This window comes from Macaca nemestrina, chromosome 3 (genome assembly GCF_043159975.1).
Source record: "Macaca nemestrina isolate mMacNem1 chromosome 3, mMacNem.hap1, whole genome shotgun sequence".
NCBI lineage: Eukaryota > Metazoa > Chordata > Mammalia > Primates > Cercopithecidae > Macaca > Macaca nemestrina.
In genome coordinates, this window is record NC_092127.1 from 80,211,080 (window position 1) to 80,236,903 (window position 25,824).

The window sequence follows — 25,824 nt, forward strand, 5'->3', positions numbered from 1 at the left end:
GTAGGCCTATGTTTCAAATCTGACTGTTGTCATTTTACCACTTAATGGGTACATAAAAACATAGGTCATGTCCATATTGCCTAAAATTTTGATATTTACATATGCTTTACTAAAGATGACATTCACTATGGCTTTTCCCCAAGATTTGCCCACCTCCAACTCTTACACAACATAACCAGTTAATCAGATGAAGGCAGATTAAAGATGTTTAAAATTTAAAAATTGATGTAGTCTGAATTACTAAATAGGGGAAAAATGTAATGAAGATTTTTTATTCCAAGTTTTCTTTGTTTCTTAAAAAAAATTGAATCAGTTAAATATAAAAAGATTGGTGACAATTTAGTTTAAATCAAGCAGGCAGCCAAATCCCAAATCCTTTGATGAGCGAACATCCCTTGAAGTACAAAACTAATGTCTAATCCCATCAGCTGTGCTGGTATGTATTCCTACCCACAGATGCCTGTCAGCTGATTTTACAGATCATTTGCTATTGACAGGCGCCTAGGACAGACCTTAAATTTATAGACCTGTCCTTTGTCCTGCAGGAGAGGAAAGAAAATATTCCTTTTGGGACTCTAGCTGTTTTCCTGTCTTCTTCTCTCTCTTTCTCCATGCTAAAACGTCAGACAATAGGAGTTAATGCTTAATGTATGTTCACAGTGCTATTCTGGTGTTGCCTAGCGACCGTCAGGATGGGTGTTGAGCAGTGAAGGTGACCAGAAATGCAGAAAGCCAAAGGGTCAGATTGAGTTCCAGAGAAAAGAGTCTTGCTTCCAAACTGACTTCTGCAGTGGGTTATAAATTAAAAAAAAAAAAAAAGATAATTGCTTTATTTCATCTTTTTTCCAAAGCAGTCTGATCTTATGGCAACATTCACTCAGGCTTTTCATAGGAAACTACATCATAATGTATATGATTTACTTTAGGACTCCTACTCTGCTGCTCCAACCTCTGTTCTTTGCTGGGTAAAGTGAAAATGAGATTCTCTTCAGGGCACCATTTTGCATTTTAGTCCTCATGCCATCCAGGTCATCATTTTGAGTAAGGACATCATTCCTAAACTCACTTCAATTCTGCCCCATTCTAGTGTCTTTCCTGAAGGTGCCTCCTAAAATATACCTGATCTGGAACATGCTGGTTACCAGAAGCTAAAGAGAGTTTATGATATTGTAAGGGGTTCAATATTAGGACTGTTTATGATCATGTTAGGGCAAGACAGATTGGGTAACTACCCTGGCAACCTAGAACCTTGAAATGATCTACAAACCAGGAAATGCTTTGAATAAAAGGATTTTCAGAAAAACATGCTAGTCCACCTTACTAACTCTGAGTTTTAGCAGAATGAAAATTGTACGCTAAGAAGCCTCTCAAGATACTGAATTGCCACACCATCATTCTCCTTAGTGCTCCAAAAGCCAGTTTCTGGATGATAATCTTCAAATACATTTCTTAGTGCTATAAAAGCAAAAAATTAAGATTACATTTGATAATTGATATTCATGCTCACATTCTCCAGGAAACTCATTTTATCATTTGTTTTCATATAGCAACTACATGTAGCCAAAATAGAAAGTGTCATGCATAACTTACCTAGTAAGTTCAATATCTGTTTTGTTTAATAAGGATCATAAAATTAGATGTTTTATGATGTGATGTCACCCAATCTCTGTCCTTTTGCTCAGGGAGAACCTGGAGAACAAGGTGAAAAGGTAAGAATGATTCTGCCTGTATTCCTCTCTCCCTACTCCCCACCAGCAGCATACCAAAGAAGTACCCAAACTAAACTGTATGCATGAATGGATGGATGGGTGGGTAGATTAATAGGTAGGTAGGTAGGTAGGTAGATAGATATAGATATATAGATATAGATACAATGACCCCTGTGTTTTTTCAAACTGTTAATTAGTGGAAGGAGGAAATAGTGTGATTCTTATGTATAGACAAAAATTTGGGTTTAAAAAAACTTTTAAAAAATAAAGAGAAAGGTGCCGATGTACCTTCAGAACAAATATTTAAAAATGAAGAGAAAGGGAGCAAATTTAAACATTCTGTATCAGGCTTTTAGATGGGTTTCAAAAATCCTTAGGCCTGCAAAATCTGGTCTGCCTACTTGCTAATGCCGTTCTAATACTTTTCCAAGCACCCACATCTCTCTCTACTGCTTCTGATGTCACTAGGTTAAAGGGATACAGATGTTTACCTGCAGCAATTATCTGAAGGTTGCCCACAAAGAATTCCCATAAAAACCAAAAAGAGAAATAGGAAAAGCAGAGTGTTAAATTATCCTAGACTCTTTTCCTTACTTGGGCCTGTCCTGATTATTTTTAGGCTCTGATTGCATGTTATGATACTTATTTTCCTGGTTCTCATGCTACTTATTTTAATAGTGTTTGAAAAATATGCTGAGTAGGAAACTACCAAGTTACTGCATCATGCTCTTCGTAAGTGATATGGTCTTTCTGACAAATGAGTTTTATAACCTCTAATCTCAAAAGAAGTTTATCTAAAGATCAAGAAAAATTCTTGATTACAACTGTATTTTTCAACATTGTAAAGAAAACAAAAACATTAGTGGAGGGGTAGCAAAATATGTGGGTGGAAAGGGCAGTTTCCTGAGGGGGCAGTTCAGTTAAACCCTTCGCTTTGCAATTACTCTCAGCCAGTTTCCCTACTAAGAAGGTTTGTTTGTTTGTTTTGTTTTTTAATAGAGGGATTTTTGTGCAATTTTATAAAAAGCATGCAAATCAACTGCCTATCAAAGGTCCCTCATAACACATTACTAGGGCATTTATTTAGCATCCAATCAGTTCATGGTAATTAATTTGAAATTAATTAGTCACTGGGTGACTCTTTTGTATAGAATTTAGGAGGGAAAAAGAGCAGTATCAGCACCGTACCAGGCATTCATTAGAGAAAGTGTCCCAGGCTCTCGTGGCCTGCCGCAGTGTATTCGTCACCATAAACAAATGCCCAAGCAGACTGACTTCATGCTTATTTGAAAGAATAAAGCAAAATACAGAGAAAAAATGAAAGTCTCCCTTCCCAACTTCCTTTCTCCCCTCTCCCAAGAAAGTTATGATCAATAGTTTCTGTCCTATTTTGAGAAACTTTTTAAGTAATAGAAAAGTGACTGCATTCCAGCTATGGAATATGTGAATAGTAATGCATTGGTATCATTAATAGCTTATGATGTGCCAGATACTGTCCTAGTTGCTTTCCACACAGTGTAGCACTTATTTCTTATAACTGTGTAAATTATCCTTTCCCTTACATTGCACAGGAGAAACCTGATGCAAAGAGAATCTCATTTGCCCAGTAGGTGCTGGAACTGGGCTGTCTCCCTGGCTCCAAAGTCCATAACATTTCCACATAACATATTGTAAGACTTATATTGAAGAATTCAGAATTGAAGGAAGAAAGCATGGATAATAAACGAATGCTTTATTTCCCTAATGCATTGCTCTGTAGGCAAAAAAGAGATGTCAGTGAAGGAACAGGCATGGGAAGTCTCAAAAATAACAACAAAAAAGCATAAACTATGATTTTTAAAATTTTTCTAGTAAAGCATAAAACATTCATTTCACAAATGCAAACCATGTAGGCCCAGATAAATAAATATTCAGTCCACAGATTTTGAGGGCCCATGTACTTTGAGGCCCTGGAGATTTGAGATATGCTTGAAGACAGGGCAGGATTTATACAGATGGAAAGGGAAAGAGAGGCGAGGGATCCAGGTGACAGAAATAGTATGAAGAAGGACTCAGAGGTGGTAAGTCCCATGGCATATTCAGGGAACTGTCAGAAGAAGACCTTTGTTTGAGTGGAGCTTTGAGGAGAGACAGAATTAAGGAGGCTTTAGGTGCCCAAATAAGGCATTGGAAGATAGATAAGCAAGTGTCTTCTGTTAATACTGTGGAATAGTTTAAAACTGTTCAGCCATGTTAGTTGTAGTAAAATTTCTTTTATTGATATCAGACAACTGGTCAAGTATAAATACGTTAGCTCTATAGAGCATTTGCAACAGATTTTAATATCTAGTGTTCATGAAAGAAAGCTTAAAATAATGAAAAATACTCTTTGCTTAATGTCACCAATGTATTTTACATGTGTCACTTATTTCCCCTCCTCAGGGAGACGCTGGAGAGAACGGCCCCAAAGGTGACACAGGCGAAAAGGTACAGTTTTGTAAGATATGAAAGGGTACATATATCAGCAAGAAATTTTATTTCAAGTTATACGAAGATGGGAGATTTTTGGAGAGATGAGTGAGAGTTGCTAAATATGAAAAGGTCAGAGATCGTTCTCCAAGATTAGAAAACATTTAAGTATTTGATTTATAAAAGGTGATTACTCCACAAGCTCCTATCCACAAATTAAAACATTTTCAAAGTAAAATGATATATCAAAAATTATAGAAAATGTGTAGCTAAGTTTTCAGCAATATGGCTTTCAAGGAATTAAAACACTTATTCATGTGTAAATGGGATGCTCCCTTATACTCAGGGATATGAAAATAGAGACCTAAAGTGATGCAGTTTGTACCAGTTTCAGGAGAGAACATGTCAGAGGATTGGAATGAGATGTAAAAGTTTGATTGTAAGGCATAAGAATGATATAATGGATTTTGGGGCCTTGGGGAAAGTGTGGGAGGGGGCTGAGAATAAAAGACTACACATTGGGTGTTGTGTACACTGCTTGGGTGATGGGTGCACCAAAATCTCAGAACTCGCCACTGAAGAACTTATCCATGTAACCAGACACCCCCTGTTCCCCCCAAAACCCATTGAAATAATAATTTTAAAAAGAACAGGAAAAGAAAAGTTTGATTATAAGTTAATGTCACTTGATTAGACCCTCTAATGCAGTCTTGAAAATTTACCTCAATTCAAATTCCACTAAATCTGGATATTTTGTCAGGCTTCGTATTCTGTCCTGGGCAAAGGGTCTTTTAAACCTTTACTAGCATTTATACTGCAGTAGCTTTGGGGCTTGTCTTCTACCTCCTCTCTTATTTTTCCTCAGTCTATCATTACAGCTTTTGCTTGGATTCATACTTTATAGATACTCTGACATAGGAAGGTTGTTATACTTCACTTGTGCTATGTTTTCAGGATTAAGAAGATCTTTTAAGAAATTGAAAATCGAATAAAGTCAGATGGGTTTTAATTTAAATCAGGCTAAGTAATTGAGTGATGAAGATGTATTTATTTAACCTTACAGCTGAGACTTTGGAAATTATTCCACTTTGAAAATTATTACAGTACAGATGGATAATGGTTAGTCATAAAAACATAGCCACAAAATAAAAAGAAATTTATCTTTTTCCTTCTCATAAATATTAATATAAATATGACATGTGTGGTAGGAATGAATTAATGTCACCAAGTAGCAATTGTATTTATATTCAAAGAGTCTAGAAATTAGAGTGGGCTCTCAGTTTCTTATAGATCTGTGTTTCTCAGCCTCAGCACTATTGACATTTAGTGCCAGATAATTCTCTGCTATGGGGCCCTCAGATGTTTAGCATCATTTTTGGCCTCTACCCACAAGATCCTATAGCACCTCTGAGTTGTGACAATCAAACATGTCTCCAGGCATTGTCAAATGTTACCTGGGGGACAAAGCCACCCACCCACAGTTGAGTATCACTGCTCTAGGCCCATTTTATTTATCTGCCAACTTTAAGTATCGTGCTGCAATCAAATATGGCATGAATCTGTTTAATACAAATGAGACCAATGATATACCCTGATTACTCTCAAAGTCAAAATTTGAAACCCTAAATATATAAACCTGGTGTTACATCTGACTTGCTTGTTTTTGCTTAAAAGCAGAAGTCAGTAAAGTGCCAGAACATAAATATTTTAGATTTTGTGGGCCATGTGGTCTCTGTCACAGCTACTCAACTCTGTTGTTATGGCATGAAAGCAACCATAGACAACACATAAACAAGTGAGTAGGCTGTGTTCCAATAAAACTTTATTTCTGGACACTGAAATTTTAATTTCATGTAATTTTCATGTGTCATGAAATATTATTGTTATTTTGATTCTTAAAAACCACTTTTAGCTCCTGGGTCTTGCAGGTGGCCAACTGAATTTGGCCATAGTTACCAACCTCCACTTAAAAGAAAGGAAATATTCTACACAGAGGGCAAGTGAAAAAAATTTTTTCAAGTGAAAAAAATTTATACTACATCTGAACTATGCCTATGTGGATTTATGTAGAGAATTTTATGCTTAAAAGATGTCTTTTTAAAGTTTCATTTTTGGAATGTAGGACAAAAATTGTTTCTTTAATCATATTGTAAAATTAAATTTTTTGCAATTTAATTTTACAATGGTAAAACAGCTTTTTTCTTTGAAAAGACCAAGGTCATCTCAAAGGAATACCGTTCTTATTTTATATATTAATGCAAATCATTTCCCATACTGACTCACACATAATAAACTCTCAATAAATATTAGCTTTTCTTCCCACATGGAAATTGAAATCAACTAGATTGTTTTTCTTTTTTTATCAAAAAGTTTTATTAGTCAGCTGAAATTAAGTATAAGAAATGCTTCAGTTAAAATGGAAATCATTTCTATAAACCTTCAATGGGTCTAAACAGGGGATTGTAAATAGGAATCTGTAATGTGTATAATATGTAATCCGACCTGTAGCATTTATCCCAAGAATGCTGTAATTGCAATATAATTTTTGATGTGTTTTTTAAACATTTCCTCCTTCTGTCACATAATTTGTTTCCAGCATGTTGGAAACACTCTTCTCATGGCCTTTGTGTACAGTATGTGAAACTCATTCATCGTTTACCAAGTTTGAGATGTAAAAGTTTTTAAAAATCCTTCTTTTCTGCCATTGATGTAGTAAATTACGTCATTGATTGACTTTAATAGGATTTTTTTTTTCCTTTTGATTCAACTCAGCGCCTTTGGATGGTAAAGTAATCTAAACCTTTCCAGACTGGTCATCTGGAAATACTGTGGAACTATAAAAACCACTAGACTGGGTTTTCTTTGTGGCCAGCAACTTCAGCACACTCTGGCCAACAATCATGGTACACCCTAGGTTTAAGAGCATAAACCTGCCAAAGACGGAGTTCAGCCATGTGTAGAGTTGCTGTCGAAGGATTATGTCCCACTCTTTGGAGTGTTAACCCCACCAACAAATGTAGAAATTGATTTCTTATCTATTTTCCCCTGTGCGAAATGGGGTGTTTGTGCTGCACACTAAATGGTTTGGCCACATCACTCTACTCTTCACAATTCTGTCTGTTGATTCAAAAGCTCTGCCTTCGCTTTCTTAGCATTGCCTGTTTTTTTTTCTTTGCTCCCCTCTCCCCCATTTCCATGTCTATGTGTATTTACACTTGTCTTCATCTTCATACTTCATATCTACATAGCAAAGATGCATGTATGAAGTATGAAGTATGAAAATGCATCTTTGACTTGCATCCTCTGAGCCTTTTCAGAAGCCACATCATCTTTAGAGCCAACCAAACTGTCTTCTTTTCATAAAATCACACCTGAAGGCCTATCCCAGTGGGCACTCCTGCACCAATCAGTGCCGGGCCTTCCCTAATTAGCACACATCATTTCCATAATTTAGAATACTGTTGCTGTCTGTCCTCCTCCCCCGACTCCTCATCATCACTTCTCTACTTTCTAATCTTACTTATTCTTCAGTGCACTATAAACTTAATTTATAAGTCATTTCCCTGGAGCAGCCTTCAGTCTCCTCTGGACTAGGTAGGTCACCTGCTATATGCTCCACAGCACTCCTTATAATTCCTTTGATAGCCATGCATTTGCGTATCGCGTCTTCTGTGCATGCATAGTGACACAGAATTTTCCAAACATGACAGTCTCTTCCTACACCAGATTTCAAAAAAAAAAAAAAAAAAGGAAAGAAAGAAAAAAAATAAATTATCATTCATACTTTCCATCAACAATATTTTTGCACTACATATATTAGAAAATGATCATTGTAATGCAGGACAAGGACAGGGATTGTAACTGCATTGCTTACTGTTATCTCCCAGCTCTCAGCATCTATTAATAGATATGTCTGGCACACAATTAGTGCTTGATAAGTATTTGTTGAATGAATTAACGAATGATAAAAATAAGTCACTACATTCACTTCATATATCCACATGTGCCTTATTAACACACACATATAATTATCTACTGAGTGTTGTTTTGAAAATAATCACAAACAAAAATGGAAACTATGCTTGAATGAAACATAGTAAAGTCAAATTCATTTATCTAAAATATCTTCTTATAGTATTTCCTCATCTATAACTTACCCTGTAGAAATGTTTATTTCTAAGCCAACTGACTTACGAAGCTAAGAGTGTACTTAAGACATAGTTGGGGTTTTTCCCCCTACTTTAATCCAGTATTCATTTTCACTTTGTGGGGAAGGAGGATTATGAACACACACTATTTTATTTCCACTACTTGCAGCATTATCCTTTAAAATGCTTAACTTATGACTGTCTTCTAGCAGTCATGTTACCACTTAAAAGTTGTAAAAATTCCTTGAGATTTCACAGTTCTAAGTCTTTAAAAAAGAAAAAAAAAAATCACTCTTAGTTGTCCATCAAACGGAACTGCTCAGATTTCCACAAATATATTGCCCTTTCAAGAAACTGTCTTTTTCCTTCCATCCACTTTTTATGAGAACTAAATCTAGTCTTTACTCACATTAGGGATTATCTGGATGCTTTTCATTAAGATATTGAATTAAACTACAATTAATACAAGCAGCTTCCTTGTATTTACAAGTTTACTGTCCTGTTGTCAAAATGAAATAAGCCAACAATTCTTTTCTATTCCAAAAAAATAAAAAACATGGCAGTAGAATTTAGGAAGCCCCAAATTCATTCAGCTAGCTGCTTTGATATCCTTGTTTATTAAATGGAAATAATAATATCTGCCCCCTTTATTTCATGAGAGTTTTGTGAGGTTTAAATGAGACAAAGTAGGAACTTTGTAGAGTCAAAATTGCTTTTGTGAATTCAAAGATACTATTGTATAAAATATTACAAACCTGATTCCTTGATGGCTTTCACTGATACTGATGGCTTTCAGATTTAATTTAGTAGAAATAAATATTCTTTTTATTGGACATATTTATGTTGCTTCCCATTTGGAACTCAATTGGATATTAATGATTGGCAAGAGAAATTAGTCTCATTCTACAGTAAGACGGTATTAGGGTCCTCTTCTTTATGTTTAGTTACATTTTAATTTTCAACAGGAGGGATAGCAATTATAGATGTCAAAGAAACTCACATAACTATCGGTTTACTTAACATGCTAATTTGCTATTTCCTTCTCTTTCCTAAGCTTTTTTTTCCCTTCCTAAAGAATTTTACTTTTTGATCCCTGACAACTAACCTGTTTAAAAATTCTTTTTGAGATTTGTTCATTCATTCACCATATATGTATTGAGCATATCCTATGGGCCAGGGCACTGAATAAAAATAGATCCAAAATCTGCTCACATTCAACTAACTGTCTAACAGAGAGATAGACAATGAATAGGCAGGAAACATGAATAGTCAATTAGAAAGTAAGCTGCAGTGGACATGAACAGACCACGATGCTACGGAGTAAGATGTGTGCATGAGGGGCATGCGTCTGATGTGTCTAGGCTGGTTGGTGAAGGGGTCTTTGAGACAAAGCCACTTAGGCCAAGAATTGAAGAGAGAAAGTGCCAGCCATGGACAGAGGGGAGAGAAATTGAGGGAGCTGGGCAAGTGGCTCGTGTACAGAGGCCTGAGGCCTTATGTCTGTCTCTAAAAGAGATTGATGAGGAGCTTCTGGAATCTAGAACAAGGAAATGGGCCCCCGGAGCTCCTTGAGCATTTGTACAGATGAGACAGCTGAGGAAATCCCAATATGTGCCTCCCTCCTGTGGCTGTTTCTATTTTCTTGACAGTCTCAAATGACCTTTTCTTTTTCTTCTAGCGTATTCATGAGACAGAGAGGGCTAGAAGGAACTTGAAATTCTAGGCCCTTTGCTGACCTCATTTCAGAAATAAGCAACATTCGCAGCTACCCTCCATATCATTTTCCCCATTAGTTCCTATCTGCTTATTTATAACACGTTTGCTTTAGAGAAGCATTCACACTCCACGAAATCTGGCTGGAATACAGTGCCTTTTAAAAAACAGATTCTGTCTCAAGACTTTCTCTCAGAGCTCACATGTGTCCCCCTCACCCACAAGTCATCCATCATCCTGTAACTTCCTGGTGCCTAAGTTACAATGAAATAAGTTTAAAGCTGGAAAAAACATGCCTGTTGTAACTGTGACAGTGCTTCATGAGGAAAACAAACTGATCTGCTGCGTGGCTTTTTCTAACTCGACATCATTAACCTCTGACTTCATCTGTTGAACCTTGACTTGCTGAAGAGCAAAAGGGTCAGGGAACTCCCAGTAAATGATAGCTGATGGCATTAATAAATTCCAGGAATAGAGAAAGCCAAAAGTTCCATATCCCTAAATTGTAATTTATTGCTTCACAATGTATTTTTAGCACTGTATCCAGGGAAGAAATTCATATTTATGTTTATTTCACAGAATGTAATCCTTATGTATCTGCATGCGAAGTAAACTCATGTTTTTAGGAAGTGCATTGTTTATCTTGGAAATGTTGACATCTTAACAGCTGAGATATTGGTACAAAGTCTTATGGAGCATAGTTAGGCCCGTTAGTCATGAGGTACCCTTTAAGTACCTGTGTTGGTAATGGCTCTCTGGGTGCTTGTGATGTTTCCTATTCCCATAACTTGTGGCATAATCTCTCCTGGGTTTCATTTTAGGGTGACCCTGGATCATCTGCTGCAGGAATTAAGGTAACTATAACCTTGCAAGTGTTTGTTGTACTCCAGGATTTACAGTTCTGATTTTTATAGGCCTCTACTTTCTCTCCCTTTTTAGCAACTTAGGTGGTTATCTCTCTGTTCCTATTCTCCTGCAATAATTGGACTTCCAAAAGCAATAGGGAATATCTGTGGGAAATTTGATGGAGGTTTAAATAAGAAGTCTTGCATTCTCTTCCCTTTCTGATTGGTTTTTATGGAAATGTGATTTATATGTGATCTATAGGTATATTTACAGCAAAAAAAAAAAAATTAAATCAGTATGTCTAATGAGATGTAGAGTCGCAGGATAAAGGAAATAAAAGACATGTGGTTGCAGAAGGGGACTAGGCCATCCCTGTGACGGAGCCTAGAGGCCTAAAGGTTTTAGAAAATTCTTGTAAGACCATCTTTTTCATCTTCGGTTTTCTTTGGCCAGGGAGAACCTGGAGAATCTGGTCGTCCAGGGCAAAAGGTAATATCTCTATCTCTAGTGTGTTCTTACTGTCTCATATTCACCATTTTATATCTACCATCCACTGTGTAATATGAAAACAATTATTACAAAATGATGTGGTTTTCATGTTTTGCATTACAGAGCGTTATTGGTTATTTTGCATTTTAAAAGTTATTGATGATGACCATAGCACAATGTGCAAACAAACTTTATACATGTAAAAGGATGCTTTATGAAATAAAGTCTACATATACTTAGCTGTTTGAAACTAACAAAGATCAGGTGGGTTGGAATGCCAACAATTTATCTTGCATGTCTAATGGTAATCTGCATGTTTCTATCTTTTTTAAAATAACTTTTTAATGGAAAAAAGTCTATAACTGGCTGTGTTGCTTTGATGTTTCTATCTAACTATCATTAAACTGTCTCAATAGTGATGAACAATTCTTTATGAATTATATTCCTTTTCCTATCATTGCAAACGCTTCCATACTGATAATTTTTTATGTGACTTATATCTACTTGTGCCATGAGTATTGTTAAACACACTAAATTTGTTAATGAACTAAATTTTAATTAGAGGCACTAGCCATACCATTTTATAGATACATTAGTTTTTGGTTTTTGCATTTGTACGTCATTTTAGCAATAAATTAGAGGACATGCAGTGAATCTGTTTAGATTCATACTTTCATTTGAGTCTGAAACAGGAAACACATGCTAGCAGTTTATTATCTGAGCATTTGGATATCGATGCCTATACAGTCAGATTTTAGACCACAGATGTAGCTAGCAAGTAAATGTGGATTCTATATTAGGGTAAATCTTAAAGATCATGACTCTGCCTTTATCTAGCAGTAGCTGATGCTGTAGATAAACATATGAATAGAAAAATAAAATTTACCTCATTAGCAGAAAAGGGAAGAGAGAATAAATCCCTTCTTGTATTTTGGAACCTTAAGATATAGTAAAATAATATTTCCACCTTCTTGAAGTCATTGAGAGGATAATTACTTCATTTTAAACACTTAGGATGAACATAATTTTTGAGGAGGCCTTTCACATTCTTTTAACATTTCTCTAATTTAAAAACAGATTTTTCTCTTAAAACTAAGAGTCTAAGCAATGACTCATTAGGCCCAGTTTTAAGTAAAGTTGAGACTCTTTCAAAGAACCTAGCAGAACTCTGCAAATTTTACTATTTATTTTCTAAGATTTCCTATCAGTTCTTCATTTGAGAAATTTGGAATTAGCGATACAGAGATCCATGGTCTGCTTTGGTTTGGAAAAGCAACTGTTCTTCTCAGACAATCTAATTTTAGGTCCTTTAGTTTTTCAAATTTAAAGTCTAAGTTTTTACTGCTCTCCAAATCCCTGATTTGCTAAAAAGTCTGTAAGACAGTTGTGTCTCTAAAAAATAAACCAAAACAAACCTGCTATAATCTTGTATAGTTTTCACTGTTTTCAGAGGGGAATATTCAAATAGATTTTCAATTACTTAATAAAATGTTGCCTTATCATAATGATTACTTAGAAATACAGTTTAGATTCATTCTGGAAGTTTATAGATTTACACATGGGAACACTGGATTTCCTTTGCGTTGCATTAAAAACCAGTTTTAAACTATATTGAGAGAAGGGGCAGAATCCTGAAAAGCTTACAGTTCTCCTGAATGAATATGTGCCCTAAAGTAAGCATCATCTTTTTCATTAATATTTAGGCCAGATTCTACCCTTTGATACAATCCCACTTTCCCACAATATTATGACTTCCTTTGTCTAATATCGGGATTTGGCAATACTTAGCCCAATGTTGATTTAAAAGTAAAGTATGTCCATGCTTGCTGCTGATGTAGATTGGAGAAATAAACGGAACTGAGTACCGAATTGCTTCAAGAGATCTTCCACGGCATTTTCCTCTCCATTGCAGAACAACGCTGGGGGTTCATTGGCACTTAGGCTCCTGTGTCAGAGACACCCCAGAAAAGTACAGAATATTGTGACACAGCAAAAAACTCATCAGTTAGCTTTCCACTGTGTGGTCTTTTTCAGCATGACAGTTTGAGATCTAGAGTTATATTCATAATGTAGGAATAATTCATTGGATTTTCTTTCTTTTATAGCCTCAAGAGTTGACTATGTGATTGATGTGTGAGTTGGAGTGTATATATGTGCTTGTAGAGTGAGTGTGTAGATTTATAAAATAAGTATTGTGTTTCATCACCTAATTCTTTCCTTCCTAATTTTCCCACATCTTTTTAAAATAAATATTTTAATTTTAAAGGAGTAAAATTACTTGATCTCCTATCAGAAGGGCCCCTCACAGTTAAACTCTCTAGAAATATATAGAGCACTCTAGCAGGGACATGAGGTGAAGGCTGAGTCCTGATTTTGAGGTTCTCCTGTAATGGAGAGTGAAAGGTGAAAGGAAGGGGAAAAAAGCAAAAGTCTAAACCTGAAGGTTAAGCTTTACACAGATATGTTACACTTTTGATTTATTTTGATATCCCCTTTGAATGGGATAATGAACCAAATCCTAATTATGACCAAGATCTGATCCCAAATTTTGGGCTGTGCATCCCCAAACTGAGTTCTTGAGAGAAGCCCCTGAGCCAAGGAATAGGCAAGAATGGAGAAGTTAACTGAAAAGCTATTGCCTAGTTCAGGAGTGTCCAATCTTTTGTCTTCCCTGGTTCACATTGGAAGAAGAACTGTCTAGGGCCACACATAAAATACATTAACACTAACAACAGCTGATGAACTAAAAAAAAAAAAAAATCACACAAAAAATCTCATAACGCTTTAAGAAAGTTTATGAATTTGTGTTGGGCCACATTCAAAGCCATCCTGGGCTGCATGTGGCCTGTGGGCTGTGGGTTGGACACACTTATCCTAGTTAGAAGATAACCTTTTATGGTATAAAGACAGAGGATTTATATAGGAAAAAAATGTCTTCCTAAAAATGTTAGGCGGTGTTCCACAAAGGGTAACATTACATGTATTATAATCTTTCATCATATCAACTAATAAACATAAACTTGGAAAGGTCAAATTATGAAATATGAAAACTATGAGAAATAAGAATTTCTAAAGTATCTGTTCACTAAAAAATATATTTATTACTTAATACACATACATAGTACACATATGATGTAGAGAAAAGTTAAATGCTCAATCTCTGTAAGTAGTCAATCTACATTATAAAATATTCCATAATGTCTTACACATCTTTTTCTTGATTAAATATATGGGTGTGTGTCTATGTATGCATGCATGTTTAAATAAATATCTTTCTTTAAAGTAGTCATTCAATCCTTTCATTTGGTGGGAGGGAAAGATATGACGAGAACACCTGTTGGACAATAATGTTACAACCTACATATTTCCACAAATGTTTCAGATGGAATGTCTTCAAAAATGAGTTTTGGGGGACTTTTCTGAAACCATACAAAGCTATAGATTTGCCATCAATATGTTTACTTCTATTAGTTGTATATTCTATTGCAATTTACTGTTTTCAAGGGCCTTATACTTTTTTAATATAAAAGAATTTTCAGCAAAAAATATATACAAACTCTTTTCACTGGATCCTCTTAAACTCATTGATGGAAAGGTAAAAGAGAAAGTAAAAGAAGATCAAATATATAATGTTATATCTGTGTGAAATTTAACTACTTGGACATTCTTTGAATGGAATAACAAGTTCTTAATAATCAGCCTTTCTCCTCTGGCTTAATCTCATTTTAGTCTTATTGTTCATAATGCAAACCTTCATTTATATAGTTTCAGACAGAATCATTTTTCTTTTGCATTCCTGAAGTAACTTTGACCTAAATCATCAAGAAAACCATTGTCCTTTTTTGGTCTAATCACACAGCTTAACAAGCAGTCTCAGACATCACTTTGTGATAATACTAGAACAAACTATGCTGTTTCATAATTTGAAAGTAATAATACTTTCTGGTTGGACTTAGTGGATGTACTTTGAAATGCGGATTGTTAAAGCATTTAGATGAAAGGAAATGCTTTATTTTGTCACTTAACTGTTAATTTAATGCTCCTCTGTCTTTTAGTTGTCATCCCACTAACTGGCCATCATGAAATAGTATCACCCTTTTGCCTTCAAATGTTATTTCCACAAAAAAATAGTCACTTCAATCCAACAGAGAGGACTTTCATTTTCTCCTGAGATTCCTTTATACTTCTTTAGTAGAATTCAGGAGATTTTCTAAGCAATGGAACCTCTTGTTATCATTCTTTGGGCTTAAAATAATGTAGACAACTCTGTGAAAATGAGAAGGTTAAGCTTGACTCCAACATGCTCACCCAAAATGTACTACTTAATCTCAAACCTGTATTCAGCAACAGCTGCATAGTACCATTAGCCCTAAGCTGCTAAGCAGGGTTGCTCAGACTCAACAATTGTCAGAAATACAGACTGGAGTTAGGTTTAATCTTAAGTATTCATTTTTCTTCTCATTGTTCAGGAATGAAAAGGAAAGCTTACTATACTTTTTAAGTGAGCAAGACTTTTAATGAATATTGTTTTGATGTGACCATCTGTTCATACAGCCAACTCTTGATTATCTAAGGTGAGGGAATACTGCGATAGGATGCATTGTTGAAATGCACACATTATCTTCATTTGGGCAAATAGATTGAGCCTCCCCAACAAATCATTTAATGAAGAAATAATGAAATATGGAAGTTTCTTCTCTTTTGACTCCTCTTTCTCGCCATCTGACAGTGATACCAATGTGCAGTGAACTGAAAGAAAGAGAGAAAATCCCAAAAAATTTGTGAAGTGGTCAACCCATTTCTAAATCAAGAGTTGACTGAATTGTATAATCTCACAAAACTTTTTGAAAGTAGACGGTTTTTTTATTTATCTTTGCAGAAAGTGTTGAGCTAGGAACATTTGCCATGTTTTTCTCCAGATATTGTGACTGAGTGAAGATCATTCTATAATGCTATATGATTTTCCTATGTAGGGTGAACCAGGGCTTCCTGGGCTTCCTGGACTTCCGGGGATAAAGGTAAATACTGCACGGACAGTCTTGGCTTCACAGAACTGTAATTATGAGATTCACCCAAATTGGAAAAAAATAGGGAAAAATGAAAAATAAAAAAAAAATGCTGTTCTCTAAGTACTCTCCAGCCATCTCAACTAACTAAATTTTTAAATTAAAAATTAAGCACAGATACCTCAAGTTTGCCGTGGCGAAATCGATTGTTTATTTCTCCATTTAACTTACTATTGCCCCTTAAATAAATGTAAATGTCACTTCATTTGAAGTCACAGGAATTCTTTAAAGTCTAAAATGTCTCTTTACCTTCACATTTTAATTTTATTCTTAAGACTCTATCAGATTTTGATCAGAATTAGAGTCTTAACATCCCCATAAATCTAACATTTAGGCAGCTGTTTTTGTGATTCACTCATTATAATAATCCCTTTAAAACATTTATCTTCTACTTCCTCTCAATAATTATCACTGCAAAGTACAAATCATATTACTAAAATATTTTGACCCAACACATACACTGTCCCCATAAACTTTCTAAATATCTTTTGAAATAATTGTTTAAAGTTTAGTTTGAAAACATTTGTTTTAAATGGGTGTAAACCACTTAAAAATGTTAAAAGCATTTTTAAAAAGTGTTTGAAATTGTTTACATGGTAACTGACAAGGCTTAAAGTTCTACTGCCTCAGATATAGTTGCTCCTTTAAAATCAGCTTCTTATTTTAAAACTTTTAAGATATATTCTAGAACTACTTAATAGGGGTTAACATAATGCACATACATTTTCCTTTTGTTGTTCTCATCTTACAAAATTTTGAATCAATCTCTGTTGTACATTAGTCCATTCTAAAGTTAGTATTCCTAGACTAGGCATGGTGGCTCATGTAATCCCAACACTTTGGGAGGCCGAGGCGGGCGGATTACTTGGGTCGGGAGTTTGAAATCAGCCTGGCCGACATGGTAAAATGCTGTCTTTCTGAAAAATACAAAAAAAATTAGCCAGGTGTGATCTTAGCTACTCAGGAGGCTGAGGCAGGAGGATCTCTTGAACCCAGGAGGTGCAGCTTGCAGTGAGCTGAGATCACGCACTGCACTCCAGCCTGGGCAACAGAGTGGGATTCCATCTCTAAAAAAGGAAAATAAAGTTAGCATGCCTACTTCTAGTGTGAGAGTTGTGTATACTGTTTTATGAAGGTTCTGCTTTGAGTGTGAGTTATGTGAAATAATATGATTTTAGGATAGATATATTATTGAGTTCCCAGAGGTCATATGATATATATAATATTTTATGAGTATATTTGGTATAATTGATAGACATGAAAGCTATGTCTTCTTGGTTGGCATTCAGCAATTTTAGTTCTATCTTTTTGTTTGATGTTTCTAGATTAGTATCATAAAAGTTCAGATATGTCCTTTTAATAGATTTTTAGTCTTTGGATTCTTTGGTGAAAAAGTAACACTTTATGACAGCAGTTTACTAAAGAGTTGAAGTCACTTCCTTATCATTTGATATTTAGCAAAAATAACTTCACAAATTAATAGGTGGTTTCATATTATAGAGTTAAATTATGGCATTCCGTAGTAACACACACACACACACACACACACAAAGATGGCTTTTTACAAATAATAGGAAAGTCATAAAAATTGTAAAACTATTTGTTTAAAGTGATAAGAAAGTGATACTCGGCATTAATCAAAAATAACCTTGTAGCATTATAAATAAAGGGGAAGGCATTTAAAAGGAGGGGCATTAGGAAGGGCTGAAGCAGTTTCCTGCAGCAAGTGCTTGTAGGTGATCGGGTTATCAGCTTCTCTCACAGGAACCTCTGTACTTTGAAATCCAGTTGTCCCTTCTCCTGAGCTTGAAGCACTTTCTTGGAGAGAGAGAGTACTTGAGAATGTGAAATTCATTATTTCCCTCTGAAGGAAAAAAAAAAAAAAAGCAATTTTGATTATACTATTTATCATCTTACTTTAGTCTTATGTCCTCCATCACAAAAATATCCCACTGGATCCTCGGAATTTGCCTAGTCATCTGTGGACTAGTCAGAATGTTTTGAGCTTTTTGAAGTTGAGAGGGGTGTTAAACGATTTGCCACCTCTAGCAAACGCTTTTATTCCTCGGGTCATAGGAAATGGCCAGATGGAGTTTGTCGAGGCCAGGTAGCTCTGATATTTTCTTTTGTTTTTCTCTCATTGACTGCTGACTATAGTGAAAAGAAGCTATTAATTGACAAAAACTCTTTTCATCAATCACTAGAGATACTCATCTACATAATTACCAAGTACTGTTGGGTAACTATCTGGTATTTGATTTAAATCTTAGGCTCTGTTTTTGGTTAATAAGCTTTGTCTTCTCTAATCAGGATGTGGGAGATACGCTTTCCTTATAATGTAGTCAGTGCTCACTATAAATTAGTAATTTTGAAAAGGAGACAATTTAAAGATACATCACAACTATTGGTCATTGGATATTTATAAATGTAGAGTTAAAGGCTTATAATTTTATGACATAGTTTTCTTAACTTAAAATGTTCTTTTTTCCTTTAATTTACATTTCTTCTATTAGGTAGCCACCACAGGACAGTTAACTATGATTTCATAGTTTGAACGAGTAACAGGATTTAAAAGATGAAACCACCATGTATGGATATAGAATGTGTGGTAGCAAGCACTTTACTCATAATCTTCCTAGACCTGTGTGTTTGTTTATGCTTTGGAAATACTTCCTGTTGCTATTCATCTCCTTCTTATCTGTTGGTGCTACAGAGAGCATGTGAATGCCATCCGTTATTTCCAAGACTTTGAGGAAACCAGCCATGACATACCAGGGAAGCTTTGATTCACCACCTGTTGCTCTCGGGGAATGGTGGGAAACTTAATGAGCATCCACATGCCTTCCACAGCTCTCAGGAAATGAGCAAAGTGCCTAAATACAGACAGCAGACTCATCTATCTATCACCTCAGGGTCCCACTCAGAGAAAAGTGCTAATACCTTAGGCATACATAATAAAAGTCACTAAGAACAGGCATAACTTAATTTCGAGCTACCCTTAAGCTTCCTGCAGAAGTATCCAAAAGTCCTCTTACCATATGGAAGATATTTGGAATTCCTATTTCGTGCATTCATGGTTCATATAGTGTCACGATGTTCAACTGGGAAAATTAAATTATATACAATGTACCATGCAGACATTGATCTTCTGGAATAAGATTTGAGCCCAGAAAATTAGTTTCTGAAACAAGCCTTCACATATTTTTAATGGGTAAAATTATTGTAACCAGCTTTTCTGATACTACATAAAAGAGTAAGATTCTAAGTTCCTATTTTCTCCTTGCTCTCTACACTTATTTTGAAAAACGTAAGTACATTACTTACCCCCTTTTTATGGTTATGTTACCCTAGCAGTAAGCAGGATAGAGCAGACTTCAGAACAGACCACCAATGTGCAGATCCTTGTCCACCCCTTACCAATAACATAATGTGGGCCAACTTCTATCATCTCTCTGTACTTCAGTTTCCTCATAAGATGGGACTCATTGACCATAACTCAGAGGGTTGTTGTGAAAATTAAATGCACTAATACATGTAAAGTTCTTAAAATATTGCCAAGCATGTAGTATGCTGTAGCAGTTTGGGTTATTGTTATCTCTTTCTTTCAGGGCAGCTCAAAATATTGGAAACATTGGTTACACACATGTTCTATACAGTCTTTCCTCATGTAATTTTAACCTATAGGATATAAAGCCATGTATATTCTGTAGGTTAGTAAATGTAAATTCTGAAAACTCCTTTGCAGTCACCAGTGGATGTTACTTTAAGAGAAGTCAGGATCACCTGCTTTTTCTCCAAACATGACATCACACTATACACCTTTCCTATAACCCAAATGTATCCCAGGAACAAAGGATGAAGAACCACAGTGTTGTGGGCATAGGACATGGCACTTTCAATGTTCTCCTTCCTGGTTCTCTTCACAGGAAAAGTAAAAGCAAACCTTGACTTGTAATGATGGAAATTCTCCAGGCCCCAGTCAATGTTATCTAACCCAAGACATTTTTCAGAAATATAGATCTTCAGGCTGGGCGCAATGGCTCACGCCTGTAATCCCAACACTTTGGGAGGCCGAGGCGGGTGGATCACCTGAGGTCAGGAGTTCGAGACCAGCCTGACCAACAAGTTGAAACCCCATCTCTAGTAAAAATACAAAAATTAGCCGGTCGTGGTGGCAGGTACCTGTGGTCCCAGCTACTCAGGAGGCTGAGACAAGAGAATTGCTTGAGCCCAGGAGGCACAGGTTGCAGTGAGCCGAGATTGTGCCACTGCACTCCAGCCTGGGCAACAGAGCAAGACTCCATCTCAAATAATAATAAAATAATAATAATAATAAATAAATATAGATTTTCAGCACTTGCTTTTCCTTCTTTCAACGTGTACCACCAGGCCAGGCACAGTGGCTCACGCCCATAATCCCAGCACTTGGGAGGCCGAGGTGGGTGGATCAGTTAAGGTCAGGAGTTCGAGACCAGCCTGGCCAACATGGTGAAACCCCATCTCTACCAAAAATACAAAAATTAGCCAAGTGTTGTAGCACATGCCTGTAGTCCCAGTTACTTGGGAGGCTGAGGCAGGAGAATCACTTGAACCTGGGAGGTGGAGGCTGCAGTGAGCCAGGATCGTGCCACTGCACTCCTGCCTGGGCAACAGAACAAAACTCCATCTCAAAAAGAAAGAAAAAAAAAAAAACGTATACCACCAGTTTATTTCACCATATTCAGAAAGCAAAAAAGGTGGGGGGGCAGGAGGGAATGTGGAGCAAGGAAGATGTAATGCCGTAAAAATTATATGAAATAATTTTATTGGCAAATACATTTTCACAGTACTATCATGCTTCAAAGCTTGATATTTTTGTTCTGGCTTCCACGTTAGTGAAAATTTGACATTAAGATCAAGAACTTGGGGACTAGGAGGGTATGAGACAGTAACTAACTCTTTATATCCCAGCATATGAAATAATTCTTGCCACTAAATTATATGAAGACTAGCTTTTACAGGTGGCAGAAGCATTTACTCTGGCATTCTTAGGATTAAGTACAGTGCTCGGTAATCTAATAGAAGCTTATCTTCTAAATCCACCAGAGATGAGGTTCCTTCTTCAAAAACATCAAATCACATTTTAAAAATAGCAGAGAAAAACTTCTGGAAGCAACATAGGATGTGAAATGAATTCCTAAAAGAGAAAAAGAAAATGGAGTACTAGTTAAATGAATAACATTGTGTTATCGTTACATATAATTATTTCCTGCCTGCACAAAGTTCACCTGAAAAGTTGAATAATTGGAGAGTCCAATTAGGAAACTCAAATAACCAGAAATCAGAGATTTTTAGCAGCCAGAATGAAGCCGCAAATAAATACAAGGAATATGCTTTCATGATGTAATCCGGTTAAGAAAAAAAAATCACAAAGGTATGTTTTCTGGATTTTAAATAAACCTGCTATTATAGTTCATTTTAATCAGTGCCACCAAGATGTTTTAATTTACACTAAAATTTGATACTTAAGGGAAATAAATGTTTTGGGGGAAGACTCTACTTTCTCATTCTTTTTCCCCTCAATAATTTTACATATCAATCATTACCAAAACTGGCTGCCTGATGGTTCTTATTATAACAAATGTTCTTACTGTAATCCTCAAAAGCAGGTATCATGCTGCCTTGAATTCTAATTAACCTTTAAGCAAGAAGAATATTGTATGGCTAATGCATTCAGTGTCAAGACACGTTAATCAAAATTGTTGGTGATGCTTTTAGCACCCAGGCAGATCAGCACATATTTTTCAAGCCCTGCTATACTATTTATTGGGCAATGAAAACTGGATCTTCTCGGGGGTAATAAAGATCATGGAAAAAAGTACTTGCTTTAAAACCTGGTATACTAGAGGGTTTTTTTTAGAGGGGTTAAAAAGTAATTTTTTTACTCCTTTAATTGATAATGACTTATAAAAATAAAACAAATGGTAAAATGAAAAACCAGAGATTTTTCTATGGGCAACAGCTAATCAGTCAGGACATTCTGGCCACCATTCCATTTAGCAGACGGTAAATTCTGGAAGTTTATAGGGAAACACCTGATGAGTCATTTCTGTACGAAGGAAGCTGTCCCCTCCTTTCTTACATTGACTAATAATCCCATCTAAGTATTTGTTGATTCTTCTCATCATTATGTAACTTTGGCAAAAGAGTGTTAAGTGAACTGTCCCAATAACCATTTTAGAAGATAAAATAAGGTCACCTGAAATACTTTTTTGCTACATAGTAAATGTGGGTTTGAAGAACAGTCAGTCATGATTTTATTATTGAATCCTAAGACTTAATGAGACCTTTGGTAGTCATTGTTAGATTTCAGAAATGTCATGTTCCTAAGGAATTTCCAGCTTTGCCTTGCCTTTCTGTAAAATAGAAGGCCAATATTTGTTTGTTTCCCTTGTGGTTGCTAGAGATGGTAGTTGTTCGTATGGTTTTATTTATTTGTTAGTTTTTTTGCCTTTTGGCCAGAAGACAGTATTTAAGCTGCTATCTCATTAGACTATTTGAATTTTTAAAAAGTAATAGCAAAGGAGTTGAGGAGAAGGGGCATCAGTCAAAAATCTTACCTTAAAGGTATCTATCTTATATAGAATGAATAGGACCTACTTTCCTATAGCTAAATCTTTTGTAGTTTACGTCATTTCTGTGTGTACATATAGCCAGTTCATGGACACAAGAGGAAAGGAGAGAGAGAGAGGTTTAATGCTCATACCCTAATTGACTATGGAACTTTTTGTTCCTTGCAAAAATAGGATCCTTTTTCAAATATAGTGCACGTTAGGTACTGTGGCTGATAGTCACTGAGCTTATACTACAAGATTGAAGTTATGACTGCCTAAATGGAAAGATCAGTGTGAGACAATGAGGCCCTCCACAGTTGGTCATATGAAGATACACCTCTGATTTCAGCTAAAGTTATTCTCTACAGACTTGCTTCTGTATCTTTATGTGCCCTGGCTGTTTAAATCTTTTGTTCAAATTAGCAACCTGTGTCAGATTTTCAGCTTGCGGCTGCTCCCAGCAGTTTACTGTCAGGCCTACATTGTGTTTTATCCTGAATTAATAGCATTTCTTCTTTCCTAACTGAACCCCAGGTTGTTGCCAAAACCACAGCTATTCTATTATTCATCTTTTCTACCGGGTCAACAAAGGGAAATGTGCTGCAGTCTTAGCTTTGAGACCTGGTTTTTTAACCCATTGATGGTGAGCTATTAATTAATGTTAAGAATAACCAAAGGATAAAATGCATGAAACAATTCAGGAAGAAATCAGATGCAATATCCAGGAGAAGACTAGAAAATTAGACCAAATTTGTCTTCATTTTGGAATTTGAAGCTGCATTAGTCCTATGCTATAATAACACTAACAGGGCTGAGATATCCATATTGCGGACATCCCATTCAGTCACTGGTTAGCATGTGGCTTGGGGAACAGAATAGGATGCCAGCTATTACGTGTTAGTAATTACAATTTTGGATTGCCCTAAGCGTTCTGATAAATAATGTTATATATATTTTATCCCCAGGTTTTGATTAAATCATAGTTCTATACTTATTTTAAGGGTTAGATAATACATCGTTTAGATTGTTCTGTTTGTTCCAAGAGTAGATCTAGTTGGAGATTTCCAGGACACATAAAAACAAAACAAAACAATACAGAAAACAACAAAAACAAAGAGAACAGATTAAATCTGGATTTAATTTTTATGGTAATGGAGAAAGGAGGAGAACATTTTAAAACGCCTGTTCCTCTCCATTATTTCTCCTCTTGTCTTCCTCTCTCTCTCTCCTTCCCTCCCTCCCTGAATTCCTCACTACTCCTTCTCCTCATCCTTGTCTTCCTTCTTTTTACTATTCCCTCTCACCTTAGTTAGGCACTAACTTTATATATATATATATAAAATATATATGTATATAAAATATATATATATAAAATATATATATAACATACACACACACATATATACTTTAAGTTCTAGGGTACATGTGCACACCGTGCAGGTTTGATACATAGGTATACATGTGCCATGTTGGTTTGCTGCACCCATCAACTCACCATTTACATTAGGTATTACTCCTAATGCTATCCCTCCCCCAGCCCTCCACCCCCCGACAGGTCCCAGTGTGTGATGTTTTCCGCCCTGTGTCCAAGTGATCTCATTGTTCAACTCCCACCTATGAGTGAGAACATGCACTGTTTGGTTTTCTGTCCTTGTGATAGTTTGCTCAGAATGATGGTTTCCAGCTTCATCCATGTCCTTGCAAAGGATGTGAACTCATCCTTTTTTATGGCTGCATAGTATTCCATGGTGTATATGTGCCTCATTTTCTTAATCTAGTCTATCTTTGATGGGCATTTGGGTTGGTTCCAAGTCTTTGCTATTGTGAATAGTGCCACAACAAACCTACGTGTGCATGTGTCTTTATAGTAACATGATTTATAATCCTTTGGGTGTATACCCAGTAATGGGATTGCTGGGTCAAATGGTATTTCTAGTTCTAGATCCTTGAGGAATTGCCACACTGTCTTCCACAATGGTCAAACCAATTTACACTCCCATCAACAGCGTAAAAGTGTTCCTATTTCTCCACATCCTTTTCAGCGTCTGTTGTTTCCTGACTTTTTAATGATTGCCATTTTAACTGGTGTGAGATGGTATCTCATTGTGATTTTGATTGGCATTTCTCTGATGACCGGTGATGATGAGCATTTTTTCATGTGTCTGTTGGCTGCATAGACGTCTTCTTTTGAGAAGTGTCTGTTCATATCCTTTGCCCACTTTTTGATGGGGTTGTTTGCTTTTTTCTTGTAAATTTGTTTGAGTTCTTTGTAGATTCTGGATATTAGCCCTTTGTCAGATGGGTGGATTGCAAAAATTTTCTCCCATTCTATAGGTTGCATGTTCACTCTGATGGTAGTTTGTTTTGCTATGCCGAAGCTCTTTAGTTTAATTAGATCCCGTTTGTCTATTTTGCCTTTTGTTGCCATTGCTTTTGGTGTTTTAGTCATGAAGTCCTTGCCTATGAGTTAGGCACTAACTTTGCAAGCAGCAATGGTCTCAGATCTGTCTCTTGGTTGCCTTCACACATTCCCTTCCACACACTGTCTATCCTCAGCACCAATGTGAGGAATCCCAGTTGACTTTGTCATCTTGTTCTCACTGATAACAAAAGTAAAAACCTAACATGCTGTCTAACTTGAGATAGTGAGTGAACAGATGGAGATGGAGAATGTGGAATATCTATGAAATGAGAGAAGAAATATGTATAATACCTGAGGAAAAAAACAGATTAAAGTAACTCTGAAATAACTGGTGCTCTACCCAACTTATTCTTATGCTATTCATTGGCATCCTGATAAATGCAACAAGCC

At 35.9% G+C, this 25,824-nt stretch overlaps 1 protein-coding gene across 17 annotated transcripts in view; it reads left to right on the forward strand.

Annotated features, from left to right (window-relative positions):
* LOC105486272 (collagen type XXV alpha 1 chain) overlaps positions 1 to 25,824 on the forward strand; it is a 507,117-nt gene that overhangs the window by 414,262 nt on the left and 67,031 nt on the right. For 14 of the 17 annotated variants that reach the window (XM_011749078.2, XM_011749079.2, XM_071093205.1 and 11 more), the window contains 5 exons: positions 1,683 to 1,709; positions 4,131 to 4,175; positions 10,840 to 10,872; positions 11,318 to 11,353; positions 16,327 to 16,371. In XM_011749078.2, the coding sequence (XP_011747380.2) occupies positions 1,683 to 1,709; positions 4,131 to 4,175; positions 10,840 to 10,872; positions 11,318 to 11,353; positions 16,327 to 16,371 (186 nt within the window). The remainder of the gene's footprint in view (positions 1 to 1,682; positions 1,710 to 4,130; positions 4,176 to 10,839; positions 10,873 to 11,317; positions 11,354 to 16,326; positions 16,372 to 25,824) is intronic. The other 3 variants (XM_071093207.1, XM_071093209.1, XM_071093213.1) reach the window with 3 other exon arrangements.